The sequence below is a fragment of the Panthera onca genome, chromosome A2 (genome assembly GCF_046562875.1).
Source record: "Panthera onca isolate mPanOnc1 chromosome A2, mPanOnc1 haplotype 2, whole genome shotgun sequence".
In the NCBI taxonomy this organism is placed as follows: domain Eukaryota; kingdom Metazoa; phylum Chordata; class Mammalia; order Carnivora; family Felidae; genus Panthera; species Panthera onca.
The window spans coordinates 25,476,348-25,492,078 of record NC_138340.1 but is presented as its reverse complement, the minus strand read 5'-3'; the positions used below and the strand labels follow the sequence as shown (position 1 = coordinate 25,492,078).

Genomic DNA, 15,731 nt, shown 5'->3' with positions numbered 1-15,731 from the left:
TCTCTTAACACTTATTTCTTGTCTTTTTTTTTTTTTTATCATAATGAATCTAACTAGTGTGAGGTAATACCTTACTGTGGTTTTGATTTACATTCCCCTAATAATCAGTGATGTTGAATATCTTTTCACGTGCCTGTTGGCCATCTGTATTTCTTCTTTGGAAAAATGTCCATTCAGATCCTAGGCCCATTTTGAAATCAAGTTGTTTGCTTTTTGTGGTTAAGTTGTATGCAATTTTCATATATTTTGGATATGAACTCCTTGTCAGATATGTGATTTGCAAATATCTTCTCCCATTCAGTAGGTTGTTTTTACATTTTGATGATGGTTTCTTTCACTGTGTATAAACTATGTTGTTTGATACAGTCCCATTTATTTTTGCTTTTGTTTCCCTTAACGCTTTGGAGTCTTATCCACAAAAATATAGCTAAGACTGATTCAAGAAGCTTACCACCTATGTTTTCTTCCAGGAGTTCTGTGGTTTCAGGTATTACATACAAGTCTTTAATCCATTTTGAGTTAATTTTTGTGTATAGTGTAAGATAGTGATCTAGTTTCTTTTTTTTTTTTTTTTTTTTTTTGGATGTGGCTGTCCAGTTTTCCCAGCACCATTTATTGAAGAGACTGTCCTTTATCCATTGTGCGTTCTTCCCCCTTTGTCATAAATTGTGTGTGTGTGTGTGTGTGTGTGTGTGTGTGTGTGTATTTCTGGGCTCTGTATATGTATTTCTGGGCTCTCAATTCTGTTGTATTGATCTGTGTGTCTGTCTTTATGCCAGTACCATACTATTTTGATTACTAAAGCTTTGTAATGTAGTTTGAAGTCAAGGAGCATAATACCTTCAGCTTTGTTGTTCTTTCTCAAGATCCCAGCTATTCAGGATCTTTTGTGATTCCATAAAAATTTTTGAATTAGTACTTACAGTTCTGTGAAAAATGTCATTGGCATTTTGAAAGGGATTGCATTCAGTCTGTTGATTGCCTTGGGTAGTATGGACATGTTAACAATATTGATTCCTCCAATCCATGAGCACAGAATATCTTTCCATTTATTTGGGTCTTCAGTTTCCTGCATCAGTGTCTTACAGTTTTCAGTGTACAGATCTTTCACCTCTTTGATGAAATTTCTTCCTAGATATTTTATTCTTTTGATGCAATTGTAAATGGGATTGTTTTCTTCAGTTCTCTTTCTGATAATTCTTCATTAGTGTATTGACATGCTACTGATTTCTGTAGATTGACACTGTATCCTGAAATTCTACTGTATTTATTAGGTCTAATGGTCTTTCTCAGTTCCAACAAAGTCTTTAGAATTTTCTATATAAAGTATCTGCAAATAGTGACAATTTTGCTTCTTCCTTTCTATTTTGGATGCCTTTTATTTCTTTTTCTTACCTAATTTCTGTGGCTAGAACTTCCAGTATTATGTTGAATAAATGTGTTAAGAGTGGACATCTTTGTCTTGTTCATGATCTTAGAGGAAAAGCTTTTGGCTTTTCACCATTTGAGTATGTTAGCTGTGAGTTTATCATATATGACCTTTATTGTGTTGAGGTGTGTTCCCTCTGTACCCGTTTTGTTGAGTTTTTATCATAAATGGATGTTAAATTTTGTTAAATGTTTTTTCTGCATTTATTGAGATGATCGTGTGATTTTTATCCTTAATTTTGTTAATGTGGCATATCATCTTGATCTATTTGTGGATGTTTAATCATCCTTGGATCTCTGGAATAAATCCCACTTGATCACGTTGTATGATTCTTTTAATGTATTGTTGAATTTGGTTTGCTATATTTTGTTGAGTATTTTTGCATCTATGTTCATTAAGGATATTGGCCTATAATTTTCTTTTTTTGTGGTGTACTTGTCTGGTTTTGGTATCAGGGTAATGCTGCCCTCATAAAATAAGTTTGGAAGTGTTTTCTTCTCTTCAGTGTTTTGAAGGAGGAGTTTGAGAAGGGATAGGTATTAAGTCTTCTTCGAATGTTTGGTAAAATTTACCAGTGAAGCTGTCTGGTCCTGGACTTTTGTTTTTTGGGAGTCTTTTAAATGTTTATTTACTTAAAGTAATTTTTGAAACATTTATTCATTTTTGAGAGACAGAGACAGAGCATGGTGGGGGGAGGGGCAGAGAAAGAGGGAGACACAGAATCTGAAGCAGGCTCCAGGCTCTCAGCTGTCAGCACAGATCCCGACGCAGGGCTCAAACCAACAAACCACGAGATCATGACCTGAGCTGAAGTCAGACACTTATCCAACTGAGCCACCCAGGCACCCCTTAATGTTTATTTATTTACTTTGAGAGAGAGAGAACAAGAGTGAGCAAATAGGAGAGGGACAGAGAGAGAAGGAGAGACACAGAATCCCAAGCAAGCTCCATGCTGTCAGCACAGAGCCAGATGGGAGACTAGATCTCACAAACCATGAGGTCATGACCAGAGCAGAGATCAAGAGTTGGACACTCAACCAACTGAGCCACCCAGGTGCCCCTGTTGGGAGTTGATTTTGTTATTGTTTCAATCTCCTTGCTAGTAATCAGTCTATACAGATTTTCTATTTCTTCATGATTCAATCTTGGAAGGCTATATATTTTGGGGAATTTTTCCATTTCTTCTAGGTTGTCCAGTTCATTTGCATATAATTATTTGTAGTACAATTATAACTTTAGTTGTAACTTCTTTTTCATTTATGATTATGCTTATTTGAGCCCTCTTTCTTCTTTTCTTGGTTAGTCTAGCTAAAGGTTTGTCAATTTTATTTATCTTTTCAAAGAACCACCTCTTAGTTTCACTGATCTTTTTAATTTATTTATTTATGTTTTAGTCTCAATTTGATTTATTCCCACTTTGATCTTTGTTGTTTTCTTTCTTCTACTAACTTTGGCCTTCATTTATTCTCTTTTTTCTAACTCCTTCAGGTGTAAATTTAGATTGTTTGAGGTTTTTCTTATTTCTTGAGGTAGGCTTATATTGCTGTGATCTTCCCTCTTAGAACCACTTTTGCTGCACCCCATTGATTTTGGTATGTCATTTTCTGTTTTCATTTGTCTCTATGTATTTTTTTTTTATTTCTTTGATTTCTTTGATGAATCATTAGTTGTTTAGTACCATGTTGTTTATCTCCACATTTTTGTTGTTTTTCCAGGGGTTTTTTTTTTGTAATCAACTTCTAGTTTTATACTGTGATGGTCAGAGAAAATGCTTAATATAATCTCTATCTTCTTGAATTTAACCTGTGATCTGTCCTGGTGAATGTTCCATGTGCATTTGAGAAGAATGTATATTCTGCTTTTGGATGGGGTTTCCTGTATATGTCTACTAAATCCATTTGGTCTAATGTGTCATTAAAGCCAATGTTTCCGTATTGATTTTATGCCTGGTTGATCTATTCTTGATGTAAGTGAGGGTGTTAAGGTGCCCTACTATTACTGTCATGCTGTCAGTTTCTCCCTTTAGATCTATTAATTTTTGCTTTATATATTTTGGTACTCTTGATATTTTCGTAAGTGCTGTATCTTTTTGTTGAATTCACCCCTTTATCATTATATAATTCCCATATTGGTCTTTTATAATTGTGTAATTCCCATCTTGGTCTTTGTTTTAAAGTCTATTTTGTCTTGTATGAGTATAGCTACACTAGCTTTCTTTTCATTTCTATTTGCATGAACTATCTTTTCCCATCCCTTCACTTTCAGTCTATGTGTATCCTTACTTCTAAATTGAATCTCTTGTAGGCAGCCTAGAGGTGGGCCTTTTTTTTTTTTAATCCACTCAACCATTTTATGTCTTTTGATTGGAGAGTTTATTTACATTTAAAGTAATTAATGGTAAGTATGTACTTATTGCTATTTTGCAATTGTTTTCTGCCTGTTTTCCTAGATTTTCTCTGTTCCTTTTTTTCTTTTCTTTCTTCCCTTGTGGTATGATGGCTTTCTTTAGTGTTATGTTTAGATTCCTTTCTTTTTTTTTTTTTTTGGGGGGGGTATTTACCAGGAAATTTTTTCTTTGTGGTTACTGTGAGGTTCAAATATAGCATCCTGTATTTATAATAGTCTGTTTTGGGGACTCCTGGGTGGCTCAGTCAGTTAAGCATCTGACTTGATTTCAGCTCAGTTCATGATCTCACTACTGTGAGATCAAGCCCTACATAGGGCTCCACAATGGGCATGGAACCTACTTGGGATTCTCTCTCTCTCTTTCCCTCTGCCCCTCCCCACATGCTCTCTCTCTCTCTCTCTCTAATAATAATAAAAAGAAAGAAAGAAAGAAAATTATTATAATAGTCTGTTTTAAATTTATTTATTTACTTTGAAGGGGGTAAGGAGGGGCAGAGAGAGAGAGAGAGAGAGAATCCCAAGCGGCTCTGCACTGTCAGCATGGAGTTCAACGTGGGGCTTGCTCCCATGAACCATGAGATAATGACCTGAGCTGAAATCAAGAGTCAGAAGCTCAACCAATTGAGTTACCCAGACGTACCCCCATTTTATATTTTTGATGTCACATTTATGCATCCCTTAACTAACTACTGTAGTTTTAATTTTACTACTTTTGTGTTTTAACCTTCATACTTGCTTTAAAAGTGATTGAATTCACTACATTTACTATTTATTTACCTTTTCCGTGAGAAATTTACTTTCGCTTTTTGTTGTTGTTATTAATTAGTGCCATTTCTTTTCAGCTCAGAGAAATCCCTTTAATATTTCTTGTAAGGCCAGTTTAGTGGTGATAAACTTTAGTTTTCATTTATCTGGAGAACATCTCTTTTTTTCAGCCCTATTACGTATAATTGACATACTATGCAATTTGCCCACCATAATACAGTTAGATGATTTTTAGTATTTTTATACAATTATGCAGCCATCACCAAATTCCAGTTTTAGAACAATTCTATTACCTCAAAGTTTCCTTTTCCCTATTTAGTCAATTACTATGCCTACTCCCAGCCCCAGGTAACCACTGACCTGCTTTCTGTCTCCACAATTATTCCTTTTCTAGAAATTTTATGAATGAGACATTTTAAGGCCTAGAATGTGGTCTATCTCTGCAAGTATTCCATGTGCCATTGAAAAGAATGTGTATTTTGCTGCTCTTGAATGGAATATTCTATAAATGCCAAGTAGGTCAAGCTAGTCTATATACTATATCCTTATTGATTTTCTGTCTGCCTGTTCAATCAATTTTTGAGAGAGGATTGGAATCTCTTAGCTATGGAGATTGCTTCTGACAGTTGTATCAATATTTCTTTGTGTATTGATGCTCTGTTATGAGATGTGTGTCTAGGACTGTTACGACCTCTTAATGAATTGACTTGACTTTTTTTTTTTTTAATCCCTGGGTTATCCTTTGTTCGAAATCTGTTTTGTATGATATTATTATTGTCCCCAGCTTTCTTTTGAATAGTGTTAGCATGGTATATATTTTTCCATACTTTTCCTTTTAACCTACTTGTGTCTTTATATTTAAGCTGTATTTCTGTTGACAACATGTAGTTAGGTCTTATTTGTTTTGTCCAATCTGATAATCACTACCTTTAATGAAATTGTTTAGACCATTTATATTCAATGACATAATAGAGTTATGTTTAAATCTACCACCTTACAACTTGGTTTCTGTTTTGCACATCTGTTCATTTCCTCATTTGTTTCATTTCCTCATTTTCTTTTTCTTTGAATTAAGTACTTATTATGATTCCATTTTATCTCCTTTGTTAACTTACTAACTATAATTTTTTGTTTTATTATTGTAGTGATATCTTTGGGATTATAGTATACCTTTTAACACATCACAGTCTATCTTCAGGTAAACTTTATATATACACATATATTTACACACATACATATACATATATATACATATAGTATAAGAACTTACAACTGTTTACTTCCAACTCTCTCCTCCTAGCCTTTGTTTTATTATTGTCATATATTTCACTTGTACATATTATAAATCCCATAGCATGTTGTTATTTTGCTCTAAGTAGTCAATAATCTTTTAAAGAGACTTAAATAATAAGAAAAAGGTATTTTATGTTTACCTACATAGCTACTATTTCTGGCAGTCTTTATTCTTTTGTGTTGATCTAAATTTCCATCTACCTGAAACTTCTCTAACATTTCTAATGTTTTATGTCTACTGGAAATGAATCCTTTCAGTTTCTCTACATCTGGAAAGAAATCAGTGAATTTTTCTTTTATTTTTATTTATTTATTTTGAGAGAGAGAGTGAGTGTGCAGCGGAGGGGCAGAGGGAGAGGGAAAGAGAGGATCCCAAGCACGTGGGGCTCTATCTATCTCATAAACCAAGAGATCATGACCTGAACTGAAATCAAGAGTTGGACATTGAACCAACAGACCACCCAGGTGCCCCTGAATTTTTCTTTTAGATTTTGTACTTTTTATCTCTAGAAGTTGCATTTGGTTATTTCTTCTATGGCCTGTTTCTCTCTTCATTACGTTTGTTTTGCTTTAACTCCTTCAGCATATTTGTAATAGCTCTTGTAACATTCTTGTCTTCTTGTTGTATTATCTCTATCATTCTATGTATCTATTGACTGATCTTTTCTCCTGGTTATGGATGTTGTGAATTTTACATTGATAAATACTAAGGGCTTTTAATTCCTTTAAAAAGCATTAGACTTTACTTTTGCAAGTAGTTAAATTACTGCATTAGTTTGATGTTTCCAAGGCTTGTTTTTAAGCTTTCTTACAGTAGCTCTAGAATAGACTTAATTCTAAAACTACGTTAGCTTTGCTACTAAGGCGTGATCCCTCTGATGTTGCCTCTGAATTCCTCTGGTGTTTAACAAAGATTTATCTCTAGTTGGTAAGAATTCACTTCTCCAAGTTCTGTGTAAGCTCAGGAGCTATTCAGGTTACAGCTTCCCAGATATTCTCTGGCTGGTCTCCTGGAGTTTTACCCTATTCACATATGACTTAGTGTTTAGCAATTGAATCAAGAGGATACCCATGCAGATTTCTGAAGCCCTTTTCCATGTATCTCCCTCCTCTCTGGGACTCAGCCCACAAATTCTACCACCTGAGCCTTCCTTAACTCTGGTCTCTGTTCATTCAACTCAACAATACTATCAGGTTCTGATTTTGATCACCTCTCTGTTTTATAGTCTGGAAAGTGCCTCCAGGCAAATAGCTGGGGCAATCATAGCGATTGATTAGGACAATCATATTTGTCTCCCTTTTTTCAGGGACCGCAGTGTTGCACTGGCTGTTGTATAACTTCCAGAAACAGTCGTTTCATTCACTTTTTCCAGTTTTCTAGTTGTTTATGGCAGTAGGGTAAATCAGTTCTGATTATTTCATTGAGGCTATAGAAGCAGAAATTGATTTCATTCCATTTTAAAATCAGCAATTTACAGCAGTCTTTATTTTGGGAATACAGGGCAAAGAAAGAGATTGAGTACCAGGAACTGATGTTTCTTTTAACTGGAGGAGTAAGTCTTAAGAGTGCTGAGAAAAATCCTGACCCAACTTGGCTATCAGATAAAAGCTGGGAGGAAATTTGTCGGGCAAGTGAATTTCCTGCCTTCAAAGAACTCAGGTATTTGTTTAAACTTGATGATTTAGAATTGAGTAAGGATGGGTAAATTTATAATCTCCTTGTTTAACAATATCTTTTTAAATTATCTGCCAGTGAAATAATAATTAGCTTTTTTTCCATTAGGGAACATTTTTGCAAACATATAACTGAATGGCGAGAAATCTATGACAGTAAAGAGCCACATAATGCTAAATTTCCAGCACCAATGGATGAAAGACTGAATGAACTACAGAAGATAATAATTCTTCGGTGCCTAAGACCTGATAAGGTACAAGACAAATGTGTTCTATTTCGAACCCAGCTAATTTGCCATTTAAGAATAAGTCTGGGGAATAAAAGGCACAACATAAGGGAATATAGTCAATGACTTTGTAAAAGCGGTGTAATGGGACAGATGGTAGCTACACTTGTGGTGAACTTAGCATAATGTATAAACTTATCAAATCGAAGTTTCACACCTGAAACAAAGGTAACATTGTGTGTCAACTATGCTCAAATTTTAAAAACAGAAGTTGTTCTAGGTTTAAAGTAATTGTTATTTGGTTCTTTAGCCCTCATTCTAGATGCTCAGAGGGGTTCATTGAGCTCCTTGGATATATGGGTTTATAGTTTTTCTCAACTTGGGAAAAATTTTGGCCATTATTTCTTCAAATATTTTTTGCCACCCCAATCTTATGTTTCCAATTAGATGTGCATTAGACTGCTTGGTATTATACTATAGGTGACTGCTCTGTTAATTATTTCTATTTATTTATTTGTTTGTTTGTTTATAAAGTTCATTTATTTTGGGGCGCCTGGGTGGCTCAGTCGGTTGGGTGTCTGACTTTGGCCTAGGTCATGATATCGCTGGTCCTGAGTTCTAGCCCCACATCAGGCTCTGTGCTGACAGCTCAGAGCCTGGAGCCTGTTTCAGATTCTATGTCTCTCAAAAATGAATAAACATTAAAGAATTAAAAAAAAATTGTTAGCACAAGTGTCGAATAGCCTTTTCTCGACAGATAGTTTAGCTCAACAGATAATTTAGCTCCACTACTAAATTGTGACCCTTCTGGGGACTTTACTGAATATCCCAGTGATCACCAAGAGCTCTCCACTATGGCGGTTGGGAACCTGAATGATTCCCGGCCTTGCATGAACTCTGGTAGCTCTGTAGATCCCCAGTTCATAGCTTCCCAGCTACTCTTTGCTTGGCCTATGCTTCCACACCACAGCATTCAGCAGAGATGCAAGGGTACTGTTAGGCAGATTCGGGGTAGTTCCCTTCTACTCTGAACTCTGTAACTTCCAGTAGCCTCCCTCCTTAAACCAGAGTTTAAGAGTTTCCTGTCTTCCCAACTCTGCAACACTGTGTTGCTCTGCTTTTTAATGGCTTTTCCTGTTCCACAGGCTGAAATGTACCTCCCAGAAGAAAGCCTAAGCAAACTCACCTTGTATGTTTCCTCTTTGGCAGAGATCAAAGTCCTCTACCACCTGTTGTCTGAATTGCTCAGTGTCTGAAAATGGTTTTGTTTTTGTTTTTTTTTTTAAATTTTGCCCATTTTTGTTGTTTATGTGGGAGGGTAAATCTGGTCCCTGTTAGCAGAAAGGACCATATTGGCTGGAAGTAAAAGATGTTAGAAAATCTTACACATGTCATAATTTTATTAGTTTAAACATGCACAAAAATCTTTTTTTCTTCTAACAAGTTTTTACTTAAATTCCAGTTAGTTAACATACAGTATAATATTAGTTTTCAGGTGTAGGATTTAGTGATTCATCACTTACATACAATAGTCAGTGCTCATCACAAGAAGTGCCCTCTTTAATATTCATTACCCATTTAGCCCACTCCCCTGTTCACCACCCCCTCCGGCAACTCTCCATTCTCTATAGTTAAGAGTCTATTTTATGGTTTGCCTCTATTTCCCCAACTATTTTCATCTGTTTTGTTTCTTCAATTCTACATATGAGTGAAATCATATGGGTTTTGTCTTTCTCTGTCTGACTTATTTTGCTTAGCATAATACTCTCTAGCTCCATCCATGTCATTGCAAATGGCAAGATTTCATTCATTTTAATGGTTGAGTAATATTCCAGTGTGTGTGTGTGTGTGTGTGTGTGTGTGTGTGTGTGTGTGTGTGTGTATGTGTATATGTGTATACCCAAACTTCTTTATCCATCCATCAGTCAATGGACATTTGGGCTCTTTCCAAAATTTGGCTATTGTTGATAGTGCTGCTGTTAAACATGGAGGTGGGGTGTATGTATCTCTTTGAATTACTACTTTTGTATCCTTTACTGAGTAGTGCAATTGCTGGATGGTAGGTAGTCCTGTTTTTAACTTTTTGAGGAACCTCCATACTGTTTTACAAAACTCAACACCCAGAAAACAAATAATCCAGGTAAAAAATGGGCAGAAGAGATGAACAGACCTTTTTCCAAAGAAGACATACAGATGGCTAATGGACACAAAAATCTTTCTATTGGTGAATTAAACAGGCTAGTTCTGATTTTCACACATTCAAGAAAGGCAATTATGGTGTTACAAAAGAAAAACTTTTATTTTTTTTATTTATTTTGAGAGACAGAGAAAGCATGAGTGGGGGAGGAGCAGAGAGAGAGAGAGAGAGGGAAAGAGAGAGATTCCCAAGCAGGCTCTGCACTGTCAGCACAGAGCCTGACGTGGGGCTTGAACCCACGAACTATGAGATCATGACCTGAGCCAAAGTCAGATGATTAACCAAATGAGCCACCCAGGTACCCCTCAAAAGAAAAACTTTTAAGCAGAAAACCAAAAACTATGTTTATACATGTAGTTTGAACTTTGAGAAAGTCACCTCACCCTTCTGAGCTCCATGTATAAAATGAGATACTGAAAGAATTGCACTGATCCCTTCTTTCTTTTCTTTCCTTTTTTCCTTTTCTTTTTTTTTTTACATTTATGTTTTTAGTAAAGCTTCACAAGGAGCATTATCTAATGCTTCACTTAGGCTCTGAGTAGATTCAAACAGAAGTTTACATAATTACTTGACTCCTGAGTATTTCTTCTTATTTTAACTTCAAAGACCTTTGTACATTGTTAAAACTTACCTCATTATTTCCTACCCAATAGTTGTATGTATATATATGTTCCTTTCATTGGACAATAGTCTCTTTAAGGCCAAAACAATGATATATTCATTATTTTATCGCCTATAGCTTCCCTTGTTCACTAGAAACTTAGGAATGATTAGCTCTGCATCTGAGAAACTCTTGCCTAATTTGCACTCCACAGAATGGCTCCCTGATGGCCAATGGAGATATTGTTTCAATGCCAAGTATGGGGTAATTGCCTAGTCTGCCATGCTTGGGAACCTGTGCTTAAACATTACAGCACTTACCACGCTGGAATATACAATAATTATTGGTTTGTCAGTGTCTCCCACTACACTCTGAGCTTCTGGAAGTCAGGACCCATGTCTTATTTTGCTCAATATCTCCAGGACTTAAAACAGTGCCTAGAAGATAATAGGATATCTCAGTAAATGTCACTGAATTGAGTTGAACTGAATCAAATTAAACTAAGTTCAGTTAAAGCCTCTGTTTGTCAGGATTCTCCAGAGAAACAGAACCAATAGGATAGGTGAGACAGAAACAGAGATTGACAGGAATTGGCTCACATGATTGTGGAGGCTGGTAAGTCCAGAATCTGCAGGCTGGAGACCGGAAGAATCAATATTGCAGCTCTAGTCCAAAGGCAGTGTGCTGGCACAATTCCCTCTTCCTCAGTGGAGGACAGTCTTTTTTCTCTTTAGCCTTTCAACTGATTGAGTGAGGCCCACTCACATTACGGAGAGTAATTTACTTAACTCAAAGTCCACGGATTTAAAAATTAATCTCAGGGGGCCTGGGTGGCTCAGTCAGTTAAGCCTCTGACTCTTGATTTTGGCTCAGGCCACAATCTCGTGGTTTATGAGTTCAACTTCTGTGCTGGGATCCACACTGTTGGTGTGGAGTCTGCTTGAGATTCTCTCTCTCTCTGCTCCTCCCATACGCTGTCTCTCTCTTTCTCTCTCTCTCAAAATAAATAAATAAACTTAAAAAATTAATCTCATCTTAAAAATATCTTCACGGCAACAGCCAGACTAGTTTTTGACCAAGTATCTGGGTACTATGCCCTAACAAAGCTGACACCTAAAATTAACTACCACGAAGCTTATCTCCAGGTCTGTTCAAGTTTCCATAATTTCTTCCCTAGAGTATCTTACATAAAGGATCAAAATCTTATAGAAAAGTCATAACTTTTTTTTATATTAAATTACTGGAACAAGGTACTTTTTCTACAGAAAATTATCATGCTTCATTGCAGCTACATCATCTCAGGGAACATTGGCCCTGGTCTGTGCATAGATTAATGAGGGGCAAGGTCTCTGTGTACTCAGTATCTCCCTTCCCTTAAGATGTACAACTGAAGATTTGTGCTAGATAGAAATTATACATAGTGTTAATAGTAAAAGGATAAAAAAGATTTCCTCATTGCCCAGGTGAAGTTATTAAAGAAAGGAAGAAAAATCTATTACATCATTACAAGGTCCTTTTTGAAAACCCTTCAGTGGCCTTTCAATACCTATAGAATAATGACAGAAGTACAGCTTGATAGTCTTGTTACCTTGGCTAATAATACCTCTTTTCTGCCATTCCATTCTTATCTTCTTGAAACTTCCACTGTTTCTAGGGCGCCTGGGTGGCTCAGTTGGTTAAGCATCTGACTATTGATTTCCGCTCAGGTTGTGATCTTACAGTTGGTGAGATGGAGCCCCATGTTGGGCTCTGTGCTGACAGCATGGAGCGTGCTTGGGATTCTCTCTCTCCCTTTCTCTTTGCCTCTTCCCTGTGCACACGTGCTCTTTCTCTTAAGATAAATAAACATTTGAAGAAAAAAAGAGAAACTTCCACTGTTTAAACCCACAGAATTGCTCACAACTTCTCAAAATTTCTCATATAGAAGATCCATCCTTTTTCCCCATCTATGCTAGGACTGCAGAAGTCTGTGATGATCTCTCCTCCCTCCACCAAATTCCTACAGTGTTACTTTAGAAAGTTGTTCGGCATTTAGAAGATGATATCTAATACCTCTCTACTTATTTTCTGCTGCTACTGTTGATGAATATCACTCTTTTATTTTATTTTATTTTATTTTATTTATTTATTTTTTTAACGTTTATTTATTTTTGAGACACAGAGAGACAGAGCATGAACAGGGGAGGGGCAGAGAGAGAGGGAGACACAGAATCTGAAACAGGCTCCAGGCTCTGAGCTGTCAGCACAGAGCCCCACGCGGGGCTCAAACTCACGGACCGTGAGATCATGACCTGAGCCGAAGTCGGACGCCCAACCAACCGAGCCACCCAGGCACCCCTCACTCTTTTATTTTAAATTAATTCTTGTGGCTCAAAACTGAAACAGTGTTTGAATCACAAAAATACGTGAATACAGTGAAAGATAGACCTCCAATCTGCACCTCCCAGTCAGTTGGCATCCTTTCTCTCAGGCAGTTAATGTTATCTGCTTCTTGTTCCCCTTTATGCACATATAAATATGCATACACACAAATTCTTTGTCCATTTATTTTTAACACAAATAGTCATATCCACTGTTTTTGCGTGTTGCTTTTTCCTCTCTCAGTTTATAAAGAGCTTTCTCATTCTTTTTTACAATTACATGCTATTTCATTGTAAGTGTACACCATAAATTCTTTAACCAGTTCCTATTGATGGACCTTTACAATTATAAAAATGCTGCAATAAATAACCTTATTCAAAAGTCATTTCTCCCATGTGCAACTCTCTCTCAGAATAAAGTCCTGGGAATAAAATTGCTGAGTCCGTGGATTTGCCCACTTGTAATTTTATAGACATTCCCAAATTGCCCATCATGAAAGTTAGGCCAGATTACTCTTCCACAGCAGTGTATGAGAATATCAGTTTAACCCATAATTTTTCCCGCACAGAATGCTGGCAAACTTTTGTATCTTTGCTAATCTGTGCAAGGGAGTTGAGGAATCTGGGGACCGATCTGGGAAAAGACATGGACGTAAGGTGGCAGTAGCATACAAGAGCTATGCTGGACGATGCTGGAACAGGTTTGCATGCTGAGAGGTGGAAGCCCCTCATAGCAGGAGTCTCTCCAGATGCTGGGATTTGGGGGGTGGGGGTCCCACAACTCCAAAGAGGAAGACGGCAAAGAAACTCCCTTGGGGGAAGGGAGAAGAGGCTTGTATGGGGTCTTGGTAGCATTTATCAACATATGGTTTGGAGTCCCTGGATAAGAGCTCTGAAGGGCTACAGTGGCTGGGGGTCTTTATATCTTAGGATTTACCATAGCTAGCAGATGTTGGGTGCAAATAGGCTGTAAATGGCTAAAAATCTGCTTATTTGGGTTATGTTTACAATAATTGAATATCTAAAAATTTTAGTTTGGTGTCAGTGGGCTTTTGAACTAATAGGTTTCAGCCTGCTATGAAGAAGGAAACAATCTAAGGGTCAATACACAGAGACTATCTTTGTCCCTTAACATAACCATCTGAAAGGCAAAAAATGGCATTTAAGTATAGTTATAATTTGTATTTTTTTATTATGAGTGTTACGGTATAGACTAGGCCACTGTAGCAAAGAGACCTAAAATACAGTAGCTTAAATAAAATAGAAGTTAATCTTTCTGTCTCTCTTAAGTAAGCCCAGAGCAAATGCCTGAGGACTGGCAGGGCAGGTCTGTTTTTGAGATCATCCAGACATTCAAGTTCTTTCTTTCATGCTAGTAAAGTCCCCTAGAATGTGGTCCTCATCATCGAGATTGAAGCTGGCTCATAAATACCACATCTGTTGAAAAGCAAAAGAGAGCATTTTTTTTTTTTAATGCTTATTTATTTTGAGAGAGCACAAGAGCAGGGGAGGGGCAGGGAGTGAGTGGGAGAGGTTATCTTAAGCAGGCACCACAGCCAGCACAGAGCCCAACATGGGGCTCGAACTTGCAAAACTGAGATCATGACCTGAGCTGAAATCAAGAGTCAGCTGCTTAACCGACTGAGCCACCTAGGCGCCCCCAAAAGAGGGGGGCCTTTTTATAAAACTGCTCTTTATAAAAAAGATATGTTCTGGAAGCTCCATATATAACTTCTACTTGTATCCCTCTGGCCAAAACTTAGTCACACAGCCACATCTAGGTACAAGAAAAGTTGGGAAAACTTGAGGTTGTATCACCAAAAGGAGAGAAATGGGAACATTTTGCAGTTTCTGCTGTACAGAATGATTTCAATTAACTGTTCATCTTCTCTGCCCATTTTTCTTTGGGATTGTTAGTCTTGTCCTATCAGTTGATAGATATCTTTTATGTATTAGAAAAATTTGCATTTCATGATATGTTTCATGCTTTTCCTGACCATTAGACTCAAATTGTACTCTTTGTTGATTTCCAGTAATAATCAAAATTGTTATGTGAAATGAAAATTAACCTAAAGATCGTATCTTTTGTCCCTTTAACAGATAACTCCAGCTATAACAAATTATGTAACTGATAAACTGGGGAAAAAGTTTGTGGAGCCTCCACCATTTGATTTGACAAAGAGTTATTTGGACTCAAACTGTACCATTCCTTTAATTTTTGTGCTCTCTCCAGGAGCAGATCCCATGGCCAGTAAGTCTACCTCCTGCAAACTTTTAGGAACTTATAAATGATCCATTTTGCTCAATGTCCATTTCTTACATGATCATAGATCAGTTAGTAAATCTGGTATATGTAAGGAAAAGCAACTGGAATCTTCCAGTTATGTGCCTGCACACTGAAACATAAGGTATATTTCATGATTTTACAGTAAGCAGTGGAACTATGTTTTGTGCTCTCTTAGGCCTGCTGAAATTTGCAAATGATAAAGCGATGTCTGGAAATAAATTTCATGCTATTTCACTGGGACAAGGACAAGGACCAGTTGCAACAAAAATGATTAAAGCAGCGGTAGAAGAAGGAACTTGGGTGTGCCTACAGAATTGTCACCTCGCTGTCTCCTGGATGCCTGTATTGGAAAAAATATGTGAAGATTTTACTCCTGAAGTCTGTAATCCATCCTTTAGGCTTTGGCTCACAAGTTATCCTTCTCCAAAAGTACGTTTATTTCATGTGGAGTTTAGTATGTATATTTAGTCATCTCTTACATTGTGTAAGCTT

The 15,731-nt window shown here is 36.8% G+C and overlaps 1 protein-coding gene across 2 annotated transcripts in view; it reads left to right on the top strand.

Annotated features, from left to right (window-relative positions):
* The window catches only part of DNAH12 (dynein axonemal heavy chain 12), a 211,253-nt gene that overhangs the window by 172,473 nt on the left and 23,049 nt on the right, over nucleotides 1-15,731 (top strand). For both annotated transcript variants that reach the window (XM_081794954.1, XM_081794955.1), the window contains 4 exons: nucleotides 7,395-7,553; nucleotides 7,677-7,821; nucleotides 15,053-15,203; nucleotides 15,415-15,668. In XM_081794954.1, coding sequence (XP_081651080.1) covers nucleotides 7,395-7,553; nucleotides 7,677-7,821; nucleotides 15,053-15,203; nucleotides 15,415-15,668 — 709 coding nt within the window. The remainder of the gene's footprint in view (nucleotides 1-7,394; nucleotides 7,554-7,676; nucleotides 7,822-15,052; nucleotides 15,204-15,414; nucleotides 15,669-15,731) is intronic.